Here is a 23321-nt window from a genome sequence, read left to right as displayed (position 1 = left end):
GAGTTCTTCAGGGCAAATAAAGTTTCTGAGTTTTATTTATGCTGTAATGCCTGGACCATCCTTTAAATGATTTGATGTGAGCGCAGATGTTTTGCTCTGTTTCTGTTGACAGTTTATGGACTTGGTTTCTGTGTTTCCCTCATTTATGAATTGGAACTCCTGATAGTTTCTAATACATTCTTTGAAATACTGTGCAGTGATACAAAGACCTTATGACAAAGAAACAATTCTGTCACAGTAATGTCTCTCATTATTGTGACCTTGTAATGAAATGTATAATCATGTAAAGTAGCTACCGTCTCATCTCTGGGAGGCCTTAGGCATAGTACATTGTCAACAGAAATCAGTCTTGTCAGGTGACAACTTTGCTCATTCCAGACCTTCAGCAAATTGAAATGAGATATTAATGTAGACTTCTCTGCATCAGTTAGCAAATCAGTACAATTCTTCTTGCAGTTACAATGCTCTCGTATTTCATGTGACATTGTTCTTAGCTTTTTAGATACGTCAGGTTTTCTACCATAGTTCTGTCTTTTTCTAGACTTACCACTGCAGCTTGACTCTGGATATTCCATCGCCAGTTGAAAGACTGACCTGAGTTGGGTTTTACACAAAATTCTCTCTACCACACCACAAAGCGCTGAAGTGATTGTCAAGGCTGCTCTGTGTTAGTACAAATCACGGCACGAAATTCAGTTCCACCACAGCACAAAGAAAAGAAGCTAATGTCAATTCTGCTCTGTGTCAGCTTTGACAATACATAAGAAAGATCAACAATGACATTGCATTGAACAATGTCAACAATGAGACTTCCATAAAAGCAGACAAAAAAATCAATACAGCTCAGAAATCTGCACCTGCTGGACTTCACCCCTTCTGTCCATGTAATGGATGGACTCGACCCATTTTCTCCATGTATACCATATTTTAATCTGGCTACAACTGTGTGACTATATCCATCACATTCATTTAAGTTCACCCAACTGAAAGTACATCCAATGAACTTCATGATGACATCACTAACTCATTTACGTGAGATTTGGACTTAGCCCTTTCTTTCCATGTAGTCTCCAATTTCAGTCTCTGTGGATACATTTACATCCACATCAGTGCTCTACAAGACATTGTATTTTGAGTGATTAAGGGTATTTCATGCAGAACTATTGCTGTATCCCACTACTGGTGCTTGTGGGTGTGAGTGCACTGTCCCTGTGAATATGAATCAGCCACCATCTGTATCAGCGAGGGCAAGCCACTATAGGCCACCAGTAGGAAGTGGCATGCAGCACATCTCTGCTGCAACATCTACTGGCAGCCTGTGCCTATATATGTGTGGAGCAGTGCTCACAGACTCACTCTATGTTATTCTAGTTTGTATCATGCACATCAGTTGTTCTGTGTCTTGTGGAGTTCTGAGAGCTATTTCCATATTGTTCAGAGGTTTGAATAAAGCCATATTTGTGTGACCCGGATCTGGTTTGTGTATTACTCGGTCACTAGAGCTATCATTTCCCCCATTTCCTGTTCTATTTGCAAATGATGAAATCCACTCCCATTTTTGGTTCTTTTCTATTTCCTTTATTAATCCCATTTCATAAGTGTCTGAGACTCAAGAGAAATACTCAACAATTAGTGAGCAACAATATTAAAAGGATAGATTACTATTCATTACGTAGGGGAGTCATTGAGTCGCAGACAGGACCGAGGAATGAGGCTGCTAACCATTGAAACATTTGGACAAAATGGTCCTTCTTCAGAAATAGAAAACACACACACATTCACAGAAGCATAACTCACACAAACATGGCCAGTGCCTCATGCCGCTGTGGCTCAACTGCGGACTGTGACTGCATTTGACGTGAGCAGCAATCTGGTGTGGGGTGATGGGGAAAGGGGGAGGCTTGGAGTGGGGAGAGATAAAAATGTTGGGGTAGGAGATGATGTGCTGCCTTTGGGAACTTACAGGGATGTGGTAATCTTTGACTAATCACTAAAATATAATGGGTCCTGTGTTTGAACCCTGCCACTGCTTAATGTTTTAATGTAATAATTGGATATAGGCAATTAATTATGTTATAACTGATTTGATTCATGCTCACAGAAATGATTATTATTGAGATGTATGAATACGTTTAAAAAGTAGACATCACTTATATGTAAACATTTACATTCAGAATTGTTCACCATAACAGGTTGGTATACAGGTTTTGGCACATTTCTATTTGATTCATAACTGTTTAATATATGTATATACGGTAGTAGGGTGTAGCGGGCTTAGTGTTACTTTGTGCAGGCATTGCTGAGAAAGTGCCTCCATGTGTCTGGAATTTACATCATATGGTTCCCCACACCAAGATTCCAGTTATCCCAGTATATCATTCGACAACATTCTGATAGGATATGCCTTCATTTCTCATTTAATTTCATTTCCCATAAATCATTGGTATGTCATTTATAGTAAAGGTGAATCTAAATTCTTCTCTGATAATGACAGTCTGTTTTACTTTTCATTATCACAAGTATATCACTTTATAACTGGCTTGAAACACTATTTTTATCAGTGTGTTATTGTTTCTGCTCTCTTAAGTCAGACTTCTAAGGCCTGAGTAAATGTCACTTACCTGAGTGTCTCACTTTTTTTAATGTTGTCCTCATTTGACTTAAGAAGTTCTGCTAAGTTGGAATTAACCTCAAAGCCTTCCTGACAGATTTTAACTGATGGATACACAAGATCGCTCCAGGTCACATTCCCACTTTTATAGGTATTAAATGCTTCCCAGTAACCTTTCAGCTCACCAGGCACAGCAGCGGCCATCCCACCTAGAATTATGCAGTCAACAAAAAAATTCAGTAATATTATGTGTGAATAACAGATTGATAAACAGAGAAATGGACAATAGTCACCATATAGTTTAAATACACCCTATCAAAAAAATGTAACAAAATACTTATATGATTTGTGACTGTTCTGTTTGTTATAGAAACATGAGATAGGGAACTGTTGTCTGAAGGAGGCTGGACTAGAATATTTTTGAATAATCATAATGTACTGAAGGAATGGTCTGTGCACGAGTACAGGTTAAACCAAAGAAGTGTAGCAAATTTTCACATTGGGTTCTATAAACAAATGAAGTAGTAAAAGTAATAATTCACCAGATATTTGAGATGTCGAGTGGTCTTTTATAATTATTTATTTTATGGCCTTCATTGGACCACTCTAGTCAAAAATACAAAGTTGTAAACAAGTTGTTACACAGGGATACAATTTGGCTCAACAATAACTTAATATGATATTTAGGTAATATAATTATTAGAGTCTATTCTTATATGAAAGGTGTTTTGCTCTTCTGTCTGCCCAATATTTCTTCATTCTTTCAGATATTTTCTTTCTTCCTTCATCTGAGACCACTCTTCCTGTACTCCTTTCATTGATTTTCATTTGTAGTCTGGTTTGCGGGTCTTGCAGTATTCTGGTTTTCTCTGTCTTGTTTTTTAGGTCATCTACTGTAATTTGGAGTTCTTTTATATCTTCCTTAATTTCTGTGATCCATTTAATGTCGCTCTTGCTATTCCACAATTTTTGTATTATTTTTTTACTAATTCTGTTTTCTGGAGTTCTCATCAGATGTCCAAAGAATGAGATGTGTTTCTTCCTGATTGTGCTCATGACTGGTTCTATTTTCTTATATACTGTTTCATTTGATGCTATTCTCCAATGTCCATTTATTTTATACTGTTTATTTATACATGTTCTAATTATTCTTCTTTCTATTTTTAGTATTCTGTCAATTTCTGCTGTATTAGTTGTTTTGAAGATAGTTTCAGCTGCATACGTTATTTCTGGTTGTGTAACTGTTTTATAGTGTTTTAATTTTGCATCTATAGATAGGCTTTTTTTGTTTATTTATTTATTTATTTATTATTTGTCCCGTAGATCAAATCAGTACAATGGCTTGTACAACTGATATGGGATAAGTCAATACAAATATACAGTTTACAGGAGTCTAAAATAGTAAACAAGAGTATAGAAGAAAGATTATTTTACATTACCTACCAAATTATGTTACTTAAAGTTACAGCTTTACAGAGAATTGTTACATGATGTGACAAGACTGACTTAACAACATTCAGCTTTGATACATTATCATGCACTAAGACAATTTTGATTCCAAATATTCCTGGATGGTATAAAAGCATTCTTTTATTAAAAGAGATTTCACTGCCTGTTTTAATTTATTTATTTCTTGGATTTCTTGTATAAAAGTTGGAAGATGATTATATAATTTTATTCCCATGCACTTGACACCATCACTGTACAGTTTTGTTGAGTGGGGAAGTATTCTTAGAGAGGTTTTTGATCTTGTGTCATAATCGTGGTAGTCCATATTTTTGCTAATTTTGTTGATACTTTTTTTGGTAAAGAATAATAATTCTAGTATATATTGGCATGGGAGGGGCAAAATATTTAGTTTCTTAAATAATGGTTTACTAGTGTCTCTCTGTTTTTTGAACATAATTGTTCTGACTATCTTCTTTTGCAGTTTGAATATCTTAATTGATTCAGAATTATGGCCCCAGAAGATGATTCCGTAGTTAAGTACAGAGTGAAAGAGTGCATGGTACATTGTGGTTAGGGTACTTGTGTTAGTGACGTTCCTTATTGATCTAATCATGAAGCATACTCTACTAAGTTTTGTGCTGGTAACGTCAATGTGCCTTTTCCATGTGAGCGTATCAGTAATAGTGACCCCCAAAAATTTTATTTCATTTTCAAGTTTAACATTATTTTTTTCCAGTGATATAGTTGGTAGTAATGGATTTCTGTTTTGGGCAGTGTGAAAGGTTATTCCAATTGTCTTTTTTGCATTAATCAGCAGCCTGTTACTTTGAAGCCATCGACTTATTTGATCTGTGGTTCTGTCTATATTAGATTGGAGAATTTGTTCGGGCGCAGATATGAGTATAGAGGTGTCGTCACCAAATAAAAGGGTTTTTGTGTTTGGTAGGCTGTGAGGAAGGTCATTTATGTAAAGTAAGAACAGCAAAGGGCCCAGGACGGAGCCTTGGGGAACGCCTTGCTTTATGGTACGTATGGAGGAGTGTACAGTGCTAGCTGTACCTGAGAGCTTAGTTTCATTTAATTCGACATACTGCTGTCGATCTTCCAGATAGCTTTTAAACCAGTTATAGGCATTTCCTCTTATTCCATAGGAATGCATCTTTTGCAGAAGTATACTATAATTAACCATGTCGAATGCCTTTGTTAGATCTAGGAAGATACCTATGGCTGGGAGTTTTTTGTCCACAAGCTCCAGTGCATGATCTAGAAATTCTTGTATTGCATCTGTTGTAGCTTTCTTACTTTGGAAGCCGAACTGAGCAGGTGACAGGATATTTTCTTTGTCTAGAAAGGACATGATTCTGGTGGCCATTATATATTCAAATACTTTACTAAAAGTTGAAAGTAGTGCAATGGGTCGATAATTACTGGGATCCTCTTTGCTTCCTTTTTTGTGGACAGGTATAATTTTTGCAATTTTGAGCATACCAGGAAATACACCATTCAGGAATGAGAAGTTTATTATGTGAGCTAGGGGTTTACTGATAAAGTTACTGCAATTATGAAGGAGGAAGCATGGGATTTGATCTTGTCCAGCAGATGATTTTTTTTTTTAATTTTGCTATGAAGTGCCTTTTCAATTTCAATTTCAGATGTAGGCCTTAAAAATAGAGTATCAGAGCATAAGTATGGTTCTAGTTGTAAGGGACAGCTATTTTTAAGATGGTTAGCCAGGTTTTCTACTGTTTCTGTAAAGTAGTTATTGAATTCCTCTGCTGTTTCTTTCCCACTAGAGACGAATTTTCCATTTATTTTTAAGCTAATATCACTTTGTAGCTGTTTTCCTCTATTAGTATGTATGTAGTTTTGGTAATGTAATTTACGTAGTTCAGTTTTTTTACTCTGTTCTGCCATGATGGTTTCTCATTTAGATTGTATGTTATTATTTTGCCTAAATATTTAAATTGATCAACAATTTTGATTTCCTGTTCTCCTATTGTAATTCTGTTTGCAAGTGGTGGATCATTTAGCATAATCTCCATTTATTCAAATGATATTCTAAGGCCTACTTTCTCTGCCATTTCCTGTAGTGATTTCACTTGTTGCCTGGCTTCTTGAACGGTGTTGGCTAGGAGAGCAAGATCATCAGCGAATCCCAAGCAGTTTAAGCTAATATCATCTTTTGCACTTCCAATTATTATTGTCTTTGGATTGTCCTTGTACTATTCTCTCATTATTTATTCCAGTGCACAGTTGAACAGTAATGGTGATAGGCAGTCACCTTGTCTTAACCCTGTTTTTATGAGGAATGGTTCTGAAATTTCTCCTCTAAACTTCACTTTAGGTTTGGTGTTGGTTAGAGTGAGTTGTATTATTTTAATTAGTTTTGGATGGAGTCCTAGATTTCTTAAAATTTTTAATACTGAAGGTCTGTGGAGACAGTCTTATGCCTTCTTAAAATCTACACATGTTATTGCCAGAGGTTTGTTCTGTTTCTTGTAGTATGCCATAATCAATTTTAAACTAATTATCTGCTCTGAACAGCTTCTCCATGGTCTGAAACCTCCCTGATATTCCCCTAACTCCTGTTCTAATTGCTCCTTGATTCTTTCATATAGAATCTTGGATAGAATTTTGTATGAGCAGTCTAAGAGAGAGATTCGTCTGTAGTTGTCTGGAGCCTCCCTTTTTGTGTAGTGGGTGGATGATAGCTGTGGTCCAGTGTTCGGGGAATCATTCTGTTACCCAAATTTTTGTTAGAGCCATGTGTAAGGAGGTCTTGACTGTGTCACTTGCATATTTCCGCATTTCAACAAAATCCTGATCTTCTCCACATGCCTTATAATTTTTTTGTTCTTTAAGAATTTTTTCTACTTCTTGGAAAGTCGGAGGGTCTAGTTTGTTAGATTTGGTTTTTATTGGGGTATTTATGTTGATTTGTAAAGGTTCTTTGGGTTCCTCGCAATTCAGGAGTTTGTTAAATGCTTTTGCCATGATTTCTGCATTTTCCTTGTTACTGTGTGTCATTCTTCCATCTTTATCTTTTAGTATTAGTGTAGGGGCCTCATATTGTTGTAGTTGTTTCCCAAAGATTTTATAGTAGTTCCTGGAGTTGGTTTTATGATAATTACCTTCTATAGAGTTTATAATATCTTTATGGAATCCTCTCTTGATTCTTCTAATATTTTGTGTGAATTTTTTTCTTTCATTTTTTAGGTTGATGGCATTTTCTTCAGTTTTATGTGTTTGAAACTTTAACCATGCTTGGTGTCTATCTTCATGGAACTTGTCACATTCTGATGTCCACCATGCATGTTTCCTTCATGGGTTCAAGGGAGCTAGATTCTCTGCTTCTTTTTTAAGATTAGGCACTAGTTGTTCTAGATCATCTGTTAATTTGATGGTTTGTGTTATTTGTTGGTATTTATTATTTTTAATTAGCTGATGTGGGTCCAACCTCCTTTTTATTTTATTAGTTTTTCTGGTCCTCTTCTTTAATGGAGTGAATTTGATTTTAATTTTAACTATATAATGGTCTGAGCCTGTGTCTACTACTCTCAGTAATTCAACATTGTGGATCTCCATAGAGACATGGTCTAGCTGCCACTCCCCCTTCGTCCAGTCTGGATGTTTCCATGTTTTAAGTTTACTTGGCTTCCTCTTAAAGTATGTTGATTTAGATATAAGGTTGTGTTCTCTGCAGAGTTCTACAAGTCTTTGACTGTTTTTGTTCGTAAATTTATGTGGACTCCATTTTCCAATTATATCTTTATATTTCCTTTCTTTTCCTCTTTACTCATATAAACAAGACTGAAAACATTGCAAAGCCTCTGGATTCACCATACATTTGAGATGTCGTGTGGTCTTTACTCATATAAACAAGACTGAGGACATTGCAAAGCTTCTGGATGAAATTCTTTTACAGAGAAATAATACAGAAGACACAAATATATCCATATACACACTTGACTTCGTAGTCCTGTTGCTGCAGCTTGACTTGGGGGAGGGTTTAGGCTGGATGAAGTTAGACTAACAGTTGGGAGAGTGTCAACAGAACTAACACACACACACTTCACATAAAAAATGAAAACTACTTACATTCAAGAATTCCTCTATTGCATAGAACAAGTAGTTGGAGAGAAATGTCTTTATCTACACTTGAAAACACATCTGCTATTTGTCAGACATTTTATTTCCTGAGGTAAGTAGTTAAAGAGATTATTTTATGGCTGCATATTTCACCCCTTTCTGTGCCAAAGTTAAATTAATTGAAGGATAATGTCATAATTATTCCTTTCAGTATTGCACTTTTGAATATGTGCTACTTTCAATCTCAAATAGATTGTTAATAACAAATTTCACATGAAAATAAATGTACAGTGAGGTTGTGGTTAGTATTACCGGCTGCTTTACACCAGAGCAGGTGCACCATTTTTCATAACACGATCAAGCACAAGGCGTACTTTGTACACATATAAAGTATAGCAGCGTTAATATTACCAAGGTAAACATGTATGAGTGAAATCACTGTTTAATCTTAGTTTAATTAAACAATGATAAAATAAACTTACATAATAAGAGCTAAAACACTGTTTAATTAAATAATAATGAAATAAACTTTCTTTCATTATAGCACTCTGCATCACATCCCAGCCATCCGCTTATTCGATTAGTAATCATCTGGTAGATGACTGCCATATTGTGAAATTGTACTTGTCAGCTGGATCTTTTTTTTCATGGAATGTAAATTTCTTCTCACTTAACTCACTGTTTATTTTATATTACTGCTGCTCACTGCTTTATCACTGTGTTTGCTGAAGCAATAATGAAGGTCTCGTAATTGTGAAGCATGAATGGAATGATGCAAAACAATTTTATTTATGGTTGGTGCACCTTATACATAGGTGTATCTGCTTGTGGGGTTGAAGAGCTGACTTCAAGCTGTGTCCATGGGAACCCCAAAAATAATTCTAATTACCTTCTTTCCTGCAATGAACATGTTTTTTTCTGTGTGAGTAGTTCCTTCAAAATATTATCCCACAAGACATCAGTGAATGAAAATATGCAAAATATGTTAATCTACTGACTTCCATATGCTAAAAGTTGGTGACTATTCCTATGGTAAAAGTAGTCAAACCCAGTTGGTGGCATCTATTTATCTGTGTGGACAGCAGTTTAATGGGGTTAGTGGTCATGTGAAAATTAAAGGCCATGAAAAAGTTGTTCCAGAGATGGTACATGACATGACTGCTTGCACATGTGGTTCTTCCTCTGATACAGTAGCAAATGCTTGTGACTGATTTAGATTAAGCTGTGCTGTCTGACTGCATAGAGAGGTCTTGGATCTGGATCTTCCACAGGGATATAACCCATGTGGAAAGGCTTTGGGAGTAGGTGTGGCACACGGATGAATCAGAATATCTCATAGATTTCTGAGCCAAGTGATAGAAAATGCAGGATCATTGTGCAAGGGTTTCACAAAGCAGGATCATGTTGTGGTAGTTGGTGGAGCAGGAAACAGTGTTGACAGCGATCAAGGCTACAATGCTGAGTGTGACCTGGTAAATGTAGCATCTGCAACAAACCACACAAATGTTGACTTGGTTCCTGCTTTCATGTGGTATGATCAGCTCCAATTGATCAGCTCTGTCAAGAGGGGCAATATGGAGTTACAGCTACTTTGGGCAGCTAACTCATGAGAGTACCTCTTCTTTAGGCTAAGATCAGTGTCCAATGATTCAACATTGTATGAAATTAAGCTTCATGAGAAGTTCAGACAGACAGGTACTAGAGATGTTAAAATATCACAAGATTCTCATAAAGGTACAGAGAAAAATAATGTTAGTATATTGCATCAGAATATCAGGAGGTTAAAAACCAACGTAGATGAGCTTCTTGTTCATTTAGGATACTTAGAAACTGAGGGTGGAATAGATGTAATATGCTTGCCTGAACATCATATAGTCATAGTTATGGAAAAGGTAAATGTAGGTGGATATAAGCCTCCAGCACATGTAAATAGAGGAACTATGGAGAGAGAAGGAGCTACCATATAAAAATTCATCATAGTGTGAAAACTTTAGAAAGTAAAAAAGTTGTGTAGAGCAACATATAGAAGCATTTACCTGTGAGCTTAAACTAAACAACTAAACGATGGTACTCTGTAGCTGTAGCTATGTGTAGGTCCCTATTGGGAAATTTTTAGCTATTTCTGGAAAACATGGATTCTTTGTTGTACTGTCTGACAGACAGAGGGAAGCAAATTATAGTTTGTGTGGATTCAGTTCAGTTCAGTTTATTAGTGTCCTTGTAGTGCATCATCGAAATGACACAGGACTTGTCAATAAACATTACAATTTAAAATACATATACATGAAAATTTATAATTGAATTTACTTGTCACTTAGACATTACAATTTTAATAGAACTTTTAGAACATTAACATAAAAATATACAAGTAGGATAACAACGTAAAAAAAAAAGGTTTGTGATTCTCACATCAAAGATTATTTACATTCTTACATTAACACTGTTTCACACTTTCATAGAAACAGCAAGTATTTAAATGTGAGCAATTACACATATTTATTATGTCAGGGAATTATTAACTGTGCTTTTATTGTCAACGATTCATAAACTCTTCAACACCTTAAAAACCATTGCTCAATAACATGTTTTTTAATTCTCTTTTAAATATGTACAGTTTTGGTATTATTTTTAGTTCTTTGGGGAGAGCACTGTAGAGGATTTTGGGTTGGTATAGTACAGTTTTGTGATATGTAGCTGTTTTATGAATTTCTCTGTGGAAATCATTCCTATTCCTTGTTTCGTAGTTGTGAAATTCTCTGTTTAATGTAGAAAATTCCTCGTGTTCTTTTAAGAAACATATGCTTTCATATATGTATAAAGATGGTAGTGTCATGATTTTTAATTCTTTGAAAGCTTGCCTACAAGAGTATCTATATCCTATACCTTTTATTATTCTGACTGCCTTCTTTTGTAGTCTAAATGAGTGTTTTGTTAGATTGATGTTCCCCCAAAACTGTACGCCATATCTTAATAAACTGTGCATGAATGAGAAATAAACACATAACACTGTTTTAATATTACATGAGCTTTTAAGCATTCTAAGTATATAACATGTTTGACTTAATTTTTTGTTCAATGATATTACATGCTTTTCCCATCTTAAGTGTTCATCAAACCATACTCCCAAGAATTTAGTGTATGATGCTTGTTCAATCTTACAGTTACCCAGTTCTACTGTAAGGTTAGTTTTTATTTTATTTGTAATATGTCTGAAGTTGATCCACGTTGTTTTTTTGGCATTCACAATGAGTCTGTTTTCATTAAACCATCTGTCTGCTTCGTCTGTTGCTAATGTGACTTTTTCCTGTAAGTCAGCTTCACTATTTGCTTTAACAAACAAACTTGTATCATCAGCAAACAGTACTGCCTCTGCTTCAGATAGTTGACTTGGTAGGTCATTGATAAATATTAAAAACAGTAATGGCCCTAATACAGATCCCTGGGGTACTCCATACAAAACTCTCTCGAATCTTGATGAATATGTCCTATCTGCCTGGCTTATCTCCACCTTCTGATACCTGTCTGACAGATATGATTCAAACCATTTGTGGGCAACTCCACGTATCCCATAGGCATATAACTTCCTAAGCAGTAACTTATGGCCGATGACATCAAAGGCCTTTGATAAGTTTAAAAACAATCCACAATTTAATTCCTTTCTGTTTATGGAATTTAGAACAAGTTGCAAAAAATTGAAGATAGCTGTTTCAGTTGATTTATTTTTACGGAAACCATTTTGCACATTAACCAATATTCTATTCTTAATAAGAAATTTGTATAGTCTCTGATACATTATCCTTTCTATTATTTTTGAGAAACCTGACAACATTGATAAAGGCCTAAAGTTACTAACATATTTATCACCATTCTTGTACAGTGGCTTTATAGTTGACATTTTAAGTTTTGATGGAAACACTCCTGTCTTAAAAGATTCATTTATAATTTCAGTGAGATGCGAGGCTATGTTTCTTGCACTTTGCTTAATGACTTTGTCAGGAATCTCATCACACCCACATGACATTTTATTTTTTAACTTATTTATAGCATTTAGTACCTCTGAATCAGTTACTGGATAAAGGAACATTGTCATGTCATTCATGGGGATTTTTACCTTGCTATTGGAATTGCATTTAGTTTCAATTAAATTTATGGCTATATTTGTGAAATGTTCATTAAATATGTTGGCAATCTGAAGTGGGTCCTTAACAGATTTACCCCCACTTTTAATTACAAAGCTGTTATCTTTTCTTTTGTGTCTACCTATATTTTTATTTATTACCTCCCAAGTTGACTTCATTTTGTTGCTACCTTTCTCTATACAGGTATCATTATCAAGCTTCTTAGCTGCAATTATTACTTTCTTGTACAGGCTTCTATAACATTTCACATGTGCTTTCAGTACTACATTCTTGCTGGCTGATTTATTTAACTTTCTGAGAGTGTCTGATGACTTTCTAATCCCCTGTGTAACCCATGTTTTGGTTTTATGTTTAGTTTTGACTCTTTTTATAGGAAAGGCAACATCGAAGCAGTGTTTGTAGCTTTCAATGAATGAGTCAAACTTTCTGTTGACATCACCACTTGATTCACTACCCCAGTTGTTATTTTCCAGAATGATTTCAATGTAGATTTTCTGAAAGAGTCTGATAGAATGAATGACCTTAAAGTATTACTTGGTTCTTTCAAGTGACATCTGTTATTGATTTTCCTACTCGAGTAGTAGATTACACACTAATAGATAATGTTTTTATAGATCAAGAGAAATTTAATCAAATGAAAATTTTACCTGTTAAGAATCAGCTTTCTGATCATGATGCACAGCTAGTTACAGTATGTGACGTAGCTCCACTACAGTAATGCAAAACAGTACTCCAAAATAGTGCATTCAGTTAATCATTAAACAGTTACAAATTTTACAGAAAGCTTGCAATAGTTAGACTGGGACAAGGCGAACTGGGAAACTGATGCTAATTTAAAATTTAACTTATTTCATGATATCTTTGTGAGTATATTTGAAAACAGTGAACATAATTGTAGGAAACCATCTAAAAGCCATGGCTTAGCAAATGGGTAAAAATATGTTATAAACAGAAAAGTGAAATGTATCTTGCCACTAGAAAGGAGCACTGATCCAGAAACAGTCAAACATTATAAAAACTACTGCACTGTCCTAAGAAACATTATTAAAAAGTTCAGAAGTATATGCATTATGTTTGACATTAGCACTTCTGATAATAAAGTTACAACAATCTGAAATATTGTTAAAAGGAAACAGGGCAACACTGAGCACAGGAAGACCATATTTCTATCAAACGCAATGAAAAGTTTGTTAACCAAAAGTCAGAAGTACAAAATATTTTTAATAATCATTATTCAAGTGTTCTACAAAAAATGAGATCCAGCTGTTCATTAGAAAATGCAAGGCTGTATATGAGAGAGGCAATACTTAGGCAATTTAATGAAATTAAAATTCAACCCAACTCTCCTAATGACATTAGGAAAACAATAAATTCACTCAAAAGTAAAAGCTCATATAGAATTAACAGCATTTCCAACAGAGTAATAAAAGCTTGTTCCCAACAGATAAAAAGGATTCTCAGCCACATACGGAGCTGCTCACTGAAACAGGGCATTTTTCTGGATAGACTGAAATATGCTATTGTTAAACCATTGCATAAAAAGGGGAATAACAACTCCCACCCTATCTCACTTCTATCAGCTTTATCCAGAATTGTTGAAAACATAATATATACAAGAGTATCAAACAACGGAAAATCCAGGATGGAATGTAACAATATGAGAGAAGGAAAGTTGCTACTCACCATATAGCGGAGGTGTGGGTCGCAACAGGCACAATAAAAAGATTCACACAATCATAGCTTTCAGCCATTAAGGTCTTTGTCAGCAGTAGACACACACACACACACACACACATGCACACACATGCTCACGCAAGCGCAACTTGCACACACATCTGCACTCTCAGAGATTGCAGATATGTGTGCAAGTTGCGGTTGCATGACTTTGTGTGTGTGTGTGTGTGCGTGTCTACTGCTGACAAAGGCCTTAATGGCCGAAAGCTATGATTGTGACTCTAAGGTATAAAGAACGGGTCCCGCAGGATTCAGTCTTGGGTCCATTATTGTTCTTAACCTTCCTTCTCTCGTATTGTTGCATACAAGAGTAGCTTCACATATTTGTAAAAACGAAGTACTAACAAAATGTCAGTTTGGTCTTCAGAAAGGCTTTTCAACATAAATTGCTATATATGTCTCCACAGATTAAATATTAAACCCTCTGAATAACTGAATATCACCCATTGGGATTTTTTGTGATCTCTCAAAGGCTTTTGACTGTGTGAATCATGAAATTTTCCTAGGTAGGTGTAAGTATTGTGATATGAGTGGGACAGTGTACAAATGGTTTAATTCATACTTGTTTAATTCACATTTAACTGGAACAATGTAGAAGTTTGAAATTAACAGTACAGATAGTCTGCAAAACTCAGCAGGGTTCTCTAAAGTATAAAGAATGGGTCTCACAGGGTTCAGTCTTGGGTCCCTTATTGTTCTTAATATACAGGGTGTTGATTTTAACTGAAGACACTGAAATATCCATAAAACTACACATTGGATAAAATAAGTTATAATTCATATTTGTTTGTTTTGGAAGAGGACATCCAGCGATACCACACACAACCCCCACTCCATCCCATGTGCAGAAGGTGGGGACAACTTTGAAGTCTTCAATGGGAACCCCATTTTTTAGTGCAGATTACAGTTCTATGGATAAATCTACATACATTTGGTTTGGGGCATTTTCCTCATTTCATCATAGATGGCGCTGCAGTTTGAGGAACAGAAAGAGGTACACAATCATAATTTACAACATGCTACCCAATGGCCCTTTAATATCTGATGCCATGTGGGATGCCATCTCCACATTGTGAGGGTAGGAAAGGCCAGTATTTCATAACATCTAGTTGGAAACCCCATTTGCATTTTATTCCTCTAACATATTGAACAGGGGTCTACCTAACATACCACCATGGCAACGTGATGAACTACGATGTATCACAACTGGAAATACACTGTGGCCAGAGTTCATGTATCGTGCAGATGTATAACAGATAGTGTCTCTAAACATTACAATACTTGCACTGTGTTATTGCCTGCACACCTACCTATCACTTGGAGAAAAGATGTGCAAGTGGACAATGACTGTTGCAACCACAGAAGAAAAAACTGAAATACAGCCTGATATGCGAAGAATGTAGGAGAAATGCAGAGGCTGCTATTGCCTTTTACACTGGGCATTTTCCAGAGGAAGCTTTCTCTTGTTTGTTATTTTACAAGGTTGTGAATGACTTTATGTCTAATGACAGCACACAGACCGGCAAAAGGAAATGAAGCAAACGTGTTACAGTAAAAGCTGATGAAATAGCTGTACTAGTGGCATTACTCTAAATGCAACTATTTATGTTGTGGTGTTAATGCCAAGCTATGCACGGGGTGGTAGTGCCTAGCCCGGCTGCTGCTAGTCTCAAGATATGAGACTTGAAGACAGGTTGAACACAGTGCAAAACAGGAAAGGGAAATATTGCAAAGGTTTCTGTCAACAACATCTGACCACTTACACTTGTAAATAATTGATTAATACATAACATGAAAGGATGTGCTGAAATGGCAGCTATAAACAAGTTGAAATCCTTAGAAGAGGCTTACCATATTGAGAAAGTGTAGAATTTCCATGGAACATGTCTGTATAGGAACTTGCAGGTGCTGTTTCACGTGCGTTTAATGTCACTGCAGTCTGGTTCTCCCGAGAGTAAATTGTCATGAGGAAACCGCCCCCTATACCCATGCTCTGCAGAAAGATCACTCCCTCGCAGAAGAGTGCAGCTATTGCAGCCTCAACAGCATTGCCTCCCTTCTGCAATATATCACTGAAAAGACACAAAGATGCACAATTTTTAATACTAGTTTTATGAGTTACTGTAGCAAATAAACAGTCAAAGACATAGTTTAAATGAGCATTGTCATAGAACAAAAGCAAAGTCTTCTTGTTATGCTCTGTTGAGTAGTTAAGAATGAAGAAGTTAAATTGGTTATAAAAATTGGGCAAAGCTGCAGACACAAAAAAACCAAAAGGTATTCGATCTGAAATAGCCATTTACTGTTTCCATCTATTGTGGTCTGAGTTTAATTAGTAATATATCTCTGGTATCTGACAGTGACATCAATCCTCTGCGGTATCCACTATGAATGACTTGTGTGGCACAGTTAAATGAGCCAGTGGCCATCACATTGCGCTGGCTGCTGGGCCAATGAGCTGCTGCAAGACACTTTGAATCATGCTGTGCTAAAGTCTCTACCGCGCTTACAGCTTACTTTTGTCACCTGACTGCTTGCAGGCTGCAATTGGACTAGATTTTTGACTGGTGTTATATGAATTATTGATGGATTGGTTTGACCATGGACAATCTGAGTTATTCTTTTGGTGTCTTCTGCAATTTATAATGACCATTGTGAACTGGAATTGTGAAGTATTAAGTGATTACAGTGTATCCGTACTTTCTGCGTAATAAAGAATTTGTTGCACTACAGCATGTGTCACAATTTTTTAATACAGTATCATATTCTGTTCATCTTGTGGGTGTAAGAGACATAATTTAACATTTTAGAACTAGATTTGTTAGCTACAGACCCACCTTCCAATACCTGCACATAGATACCCATTGGTGGTGACGGCTGCTTGATTATAGATGCCCATGATGGAGTCTGAGGGTGGCAGCGATTTCAAACCATCACTGTGTTGAGTTCGCAGAGCATCAGCCAGCTGCACCAGAACAGCAACCAGCGCTAGGCTGATGAATGCCTTCTTCATGTGTACCGGTAATCTAAGGATAAATTGAAAGAGGAATTTCTTTCAGTAAAGACAATGTCAAGAATCAGTACCATTGAAACTGAAGTATGCAGCAAATAAAATTCCATCTTTGCCATGATGTTGTTCATCAACAATGTTATGAGTTTCAGAACATTTATTCTCATTCTTCTAATAATTCGACATGTTGCCTTTGTGTGAGACCGCATGTAGAACATTCGTGTGCCAATTTGGAGTTCTAGATTCGCATAGTTTACTGTTCGTGTCGCTTCTGCATAATCTATGATTGATCACATCAATAACTGTTTCTGTTGTAATATATTGTGACATTTTGAACATTCGTGAGTGCTGCAACGAACTTGTACTGTCATCGTCAACTGTAGGCTTACCCCACTTAATTGTGCTCTTTTAAAATTTTTGAGAATAGTAGGCCTGTCATATATCAGAAAAACTGTTCTCCAATCATTGTATAATTATGTGAGAAACAGTTTATTTTTGAGAATTTTTGGATGAATATGATACTATATTTTCTTAAGTTAGCAGTACAAGTGTTTTCTGTTTTGGATATGTAATCTATTTTATAGCAAATCAGCATTTGTGATTCACAGTTACTGCCAAAGAATACAACGCCCCTGAATTTGATTGTGTATCAATGCAAATAAATGAGTGTTTTAAAGAATTTTTGGAAGCTACCATTGACCTTTACGTAATCTATGAGTCATTTGTGGTAAACTGCCGTTTCTGATTCAGTTACTATAGCAGATATTCTACCTAATATATTGTATTACATCCAGTTTTTCCTTAAAAAGGAGTAGCCCTATATATTATCTATATTTAACTTAAATTAACTCCGTTTTCAAGTCTACTAAAAGCTATAATTAACCCCAAAACGTTCTTGGAAACAAAAAAAATTACCACAGGTTTTTGTGTTGCCTTAATGGAACTCTTGTTTTGCGTATTTTCTTCCATTCTTATTGGGATTTAGCAACTCTTTAGCTCTACAAGTTAAAAGATTATCAGTGGGCTTAATTTAAAGTTAATTGTTCACTGCCCTGTAAATCACTGCACTAGTAAAAATGAAGCCCCACTGTGAATGCTGTTCTCAAACTTCTCCACAGTTTTCGTTTTTATGTTCAGAGGAGAAGTAGACTGGATTATAAATTTACTTACACGTTTATTAGTGTGCAAAAACTAAAGGCATTTTTGCACAACTGCATTTATATTTTAAATCACATCTCACATCTATTACACATCGATTCAAAGATCAACTAATGACCAAATTTGACTTGATTACTTAAAGACATAAAAATTCCAGTTCTTCTCATGCCTATGGAATATCGGCCAAGCTGCGGGCCTGGCTTCTTGATTTCCCGTCAGAAAGGTCACAGTTCGTAGTAACAGACAGAAAGTGATCGAGTAAGACAGGAGTAATATCCGGCGTTCACCAAGGAAGTGTTGTAGGCCATCTATTGTTCAGGTTGCTGTCATTTACAGTCTTGTAAAGTCATCAGATGACCAAAAGGAATTGCAAAATGATTTAGATAAGATATCTGCGTGGTGCGAAAAGGATTACAACACCCATACAATGCATATTGTTAACGGATGAATAAAGAGACTGAATTGAACTGAATTACAAATAACCTAAATTGGAACGACCACATAGATAATTTTGTGGGTAGAGCAAATCAAAGACTGCGATTCATTGGCAGAACACTCAGAACGTGCAACAAGTCTACTAAAGAGACTGCTTACATCACGCTTGTCCGCCCTATTCTGGAGTATTGCTGTGCGGTGTGGGATCCGCATCAGGTGGGACTGACGGTTGACATCGAAAAAGTTTAAAGAAGGGCAGCTCATTTTGTATAATCCCGAAATAGGGGAGATGGTGCCGCAGACATGATACTTGGATTGGAGTGGCAATCATTAAAGCAAAGGCGTTTTTCGTTGCGACGGGATCTTATCATGAAATTTCAGTCACCAGTTTCCTCCTCCGATTGCGAAAACATTCTGTTGGCACCCACCTACATCACAATAAAATAAGAAAAACCAGGGCTCGCACAAAAAATTTAAGTGCTCGTTTTTCGCGCGGGCGGTTCGAGAGTGGAACGTTAGACAGCTTGAAGGTGGTTCATTGAACCCTTTGCTAGGCACTTTATTGTGAATAGCAGAGAAATCACGTAGACGTAGATGAACATCAACTTGCCACATCCAGTGAAAGTTAACCAACGCTCACAACTGTTATAGCCTGTATTTAAAAGAAGCGTCTCGCGGGCCCTGAGGAATCATGACGTCATATCATGGCATGACGTCGTCTCTCATGCAAGCCAATATCGCTGGTAATTTTCGAAACGCGGATATTCTTTGAACATGGCATGTTGATGCCTTGTGGATTTGTGTGTGATGGCGTGATTTGTGTGCGTTAAAGCTTTCCAATCACGGAAAAAAATTGATAATACTTGCTGCAAAAGCACATGTTTACAGAGGAGAAAGGATAGTTTATATTCCAAACAATGGACGGTAAGTAACTTTCGTTAGTAATCTTATCATGCGCAAGAAAAGTAAAATGTAGCCTATGGTAAACTACAGAAATTTCATTCTTTGTGCCTATAGTATTCTGATGCATTATGTTACTCAGTAAAGTTTCTTTCAATGCATCTATGTGGATTACTTGTGGTAACGGCGTATTCTCATAACAAATGGCTTCGGTATTTAAGTTGCAATCATCGTAACTTTGTCCTTGTCAAAAATTGTGTAGTAAATGTATTCTAACTAACCTGCACATTTGAAAACTTTTGAATGTTCACAATTAATCATTGATCATAGTCAGTCTTTTTGGCAGTAAAATAGATATGAATTGCAGTGACTGAATTCAGATTTGTGAGTGGTGTAATGTGTTTTTGTAATGGATGTTTCAGAGTTTCTGAAGTGAAAGTCCAAGGAAGAGAAGACAACGAGAAGTAGCTTTTTTGTCTGTTTCATGGTTTATAGGCCTAGTGGGGAAACTCGCCATGTAAAAAAACGAGTAACGCATCCAGCTTGGTACCTCTACGGTGGTGTGGAAATCCGAGCATTGTTAATAAAGAAATTAATTCTGTGTGTGTCTTTCTTTTGATTCCTTTATCATGTTGCTTATAGTAGACCAAATTTAATTAAAATACCCAGGTGATAATTTCAACATAAATTGGACTATGTGCATAGCTGCTTCTCACAGGCAAAGCATAAATATTCACCATACTCTGGCATGCGTGTTCACTAGTCAGTTATGGCAAAAGAAATCACTGATTCAAAGCATAATTGGCTTGGTAGACATAATTGGAAATGGCCTTTTTAGTTAGAAGTTTACATTATTAGATTATAGTACTCCCTGAAAGATTATCTTCTGCATTTCTTGGCCCTGACGTGATTAGGTCTGGAATACAGCATTAAGTGTGCTGCTCTGCTGTCAGCAGCATGGTAGTCAATGTGTTAAGCAGTCGTTTAGGAACTACTGTGAAGTATATGCATCTGTACAGCCTTGGCTAAAAAGATACAGCTAGAATGCTAATTACTGTTTCAGGAATTATCCTTTGCACAGTTAAATATGTATCTAAAACTGAATTCATGAATAAATTTGTAGTCATTTAAATAAAAATACCGCAAACCGAAAAATGGTCTTGAAATGGTAAGGGATATCAAATATAAGTAAATATTTTTCCTCGGTAAGATTAAAGTGTAAAATTGCTGATACCTGGTTGTTACCATGAGATCAGTGCTGGCCCCAGCAGAGCAACCTGCTGTGACCACCGGCACCTTCATGCCAGCCAACGGGTTAATACACAAAACAGGGCAGTGCAAGACTTGGTCCGTAATTGTCATTGATTGAAGCACCTAAAATTAAATTTCTGAGGTATGCTGGAACTGTGTTATTGGTATATTCCCCAGCATGATTTAAAATCTTTGCATTGAAATGGCACTGACAGTGTGTAATATATTTTGCAACCGAGAATAGATACTTAAAAATTTATGTGGGAATATATTTCAAGAAACCCTTTCAAACCAAACCTGACAATTATAGTGACACACCAGTAAACCCACCTGAATGGCACGATGGGTTACACAAGCATTAGCTGTAGGTGTAGAATAGGTAATTTACACAGAAAACTTTTCATACAAATTTTATTGTAAAGCACACTGAAGTTAAGGGAAAGATGCAATGCCTAGATGAGATAAACATGGACACACAATAACTCGTTTTTCTCAGATATATAGAAAATTAACTGTAGTATTATATGATGTATAACATATATATGACATATAACACATCTGAGGTGCAAATTTGTGGGGAGGAGAGACTGCATTGAACCTGTCATGTATAGTGCACATTTTGTTGCAGTGCTGGGATGATGTCATCCAGATTTCAAAATTAGGGGTCTTGTAATGAAACTCTCATCAGTTTTAATATTTAAAAATAAACACGCCTGAAAAAGGAAGCTGAATAGGACTTTAAATTAAATTGCAAAAATTTTCTTGTTTTGCATATTCACTGCAGCTGACACTTTAAAGCTCGTGGCTAGTAGCTCTTATTGACCTTTGTGTCAGCCACAGTGAAGATGTTGAAGATTTTAAAGTAACAAAGTAGTTGTTGACATTCTGGTATTAATGGATGGCAGCAGGAAACACAGCAATGAAATAATGTGAATGACTTAAACCAGGAATTAAACAAGTCTACATAGCTTTGAACACAGTCATTTCACACTTCTTAGTCACTGCATATTTATGTGCTATAACTAATACAGCAACCTTTCATTTTCTCGTCTTTGATCTGGGACACATGTCACATCTTACTTATTTTCCTAGAGCAACTCTAGGTTTACTAGATCCACATTTCAGAATTCTGGTAATTGTAGTCCTACTTCATGCTGAAAGTGTGGGTTGATAGCTGTCTCTTCAGATATGATCTCATCAACTGCCATTTCAGAAACTTGAAGCAAAAATGTGATTATTAAATTTTCTGTCAGTGATGAATATGAATATATCACTAATGTATATACCACACAAGTATTCATGATGCTATAGAATAGTGCAGGGCCATCTTCTGGAACACCTGCTGGGTAGACTAAACAGTGCACTTCACATCCAGTGCATCAATTTCTTCATAGGTAGTATCATAGTACACTACTATCTCGGGCTTGATTGTTGCGATGCTCAATGAAACAGCATTATGCCTTGAAGACACTAAACTAACAGCCTTCTTAAGTTCTTGGATGAAGGATATAAGTAAGTAATATATCCAAAAACAATTAAGTTTTACATTTTGCTGTAAGAAACTCGTTTGGAATCTTTCCTTTTATTATTATTTTGTACATGTGTGACCTCTTTTTGTGTCCTCTTCCCAGTTTGACAAGTACATCTGATTTACTTAATGAGGATAATTATGGTTACAAAAAAAAAAAAAAAAGAGAGAGAGAAAACATGTGGTGACAATGCAACCTGCGAACAAAGATCATCCTCCAAAACTTTACGAGCCTAGGAAGTAAGCACAATGATTTGGACATAATAGCATGTTTTAATAAACCAGATGTTTCAGTTATTACTGAGCACTGCTATACCAAAAAAGAACCTTATTATGCACCAATTAACAAAAAATTTCTGCTCGTCTTTCAGTAGGGATATCAAACCTTATGGTGATGTTGCAAAAAGTGCCAATAGTTGGTGCTCAATTCCTTACGTGTTGAAGGTGTTACTGAACTTTCTGCAATAAGCTATAGATGGGAAAGCTAATCTCTATCAATTGCTTGTAGAGAGAGATAGTAAATACTCTGGGAAAACCGGTGGGTAATAATGCTGAAAATTGTTCACAGTTTAATAAAACCTTATCTAACACAAATCAGTTTTCACTCTCAAGAATGGCGAGTGGCACACACAGATCTAACATTACTGATATGTAATACAGGGTACCCAGAACTTTGTACTGGGATACTTTCTTTTGTCGATTTATGTAAATGACAAAATACTGCTCCCCAAATTCAAGGATAGTTCTGTATGCTGATGCTACATCCATTGCATGCAAGTGTAAAGGTCATGAGCAACTACAAAAACTATGAAACTGTATTACAAATGAAATAATTCAGTATTTCTAAGAAAGTCATCTCATTGTCAGCACAAGATAGTAGCAGTAATGGATTTTCACCCCACAAGACAGATTTTGAAATTCAGTTGTGCACTGGAACTGATATTGTCATCAAAGAAAACTACTGCTTGGTTACAGTTAAACTTTCTATATTTAACATGTTATAACATGGAAACTAAT

At 36.0% G+C, this 23321-nt stretch overlaps 1 protein-coding gene across 3 annotated transcripts in view; it reads right to left on the bottom strand.

Moving 5' to 3' along the window:
- The window catches only part of LOC126418986 (scoloptoxin SSD14-like), a 187713-nt gene that overhangs the window by 132962 nt on the left and 31430 nt on the right, over positions 1-23321 (bottom strand). The window contains exons 1-4 of one of the 3 annotated variants that reach the window (XM_050086036.1): positions 17948-18863; positions 16860-17048; positions 15874-16094; positions 2622-2820 (exon numbers count right to left, since the gene is read on the bottom strand). In XM_050086036.1, coding sequence (XP_049941993.1) covers positions 2622-2820; positions 15874-16094; positions 16860-17035 — 596 coding nt within the window. In that variant the 5' untranslated portion in view covers positions 17036-17048; positions 17948-18863. Of the gene's footprint in view, positions 1-2621; positions 2821-15873; positions 16095-16859; positions 17049-17947; positions 18864-23321 lie in introns of those variants that run through there. The other 2 variants (XM_050086043.1, XM_050086051.1) reach the window with 2 other exon arrangements.

The sequence above is a fragment of the Schistocerca serialis genome, chromosome 1, assembly GCF_023864345.2.
Source record: "Schistocerca serialis cubense isolate TAMUIC-IGC-003099 chromosome 1, iqSchSeri2.2, whole genome shotgun sequence".
NCBI lineage: Eukaryota > Metazoa > Arthropoda > Insecta > Orthoptera > Acrididae > Schistocerca > Schistocerca serialis.
The sequence above is the reverse complement of the archived record's forward strand: the minus strand, read 5'-3'. Positions and strand labels throughout refer to the sequence as shown.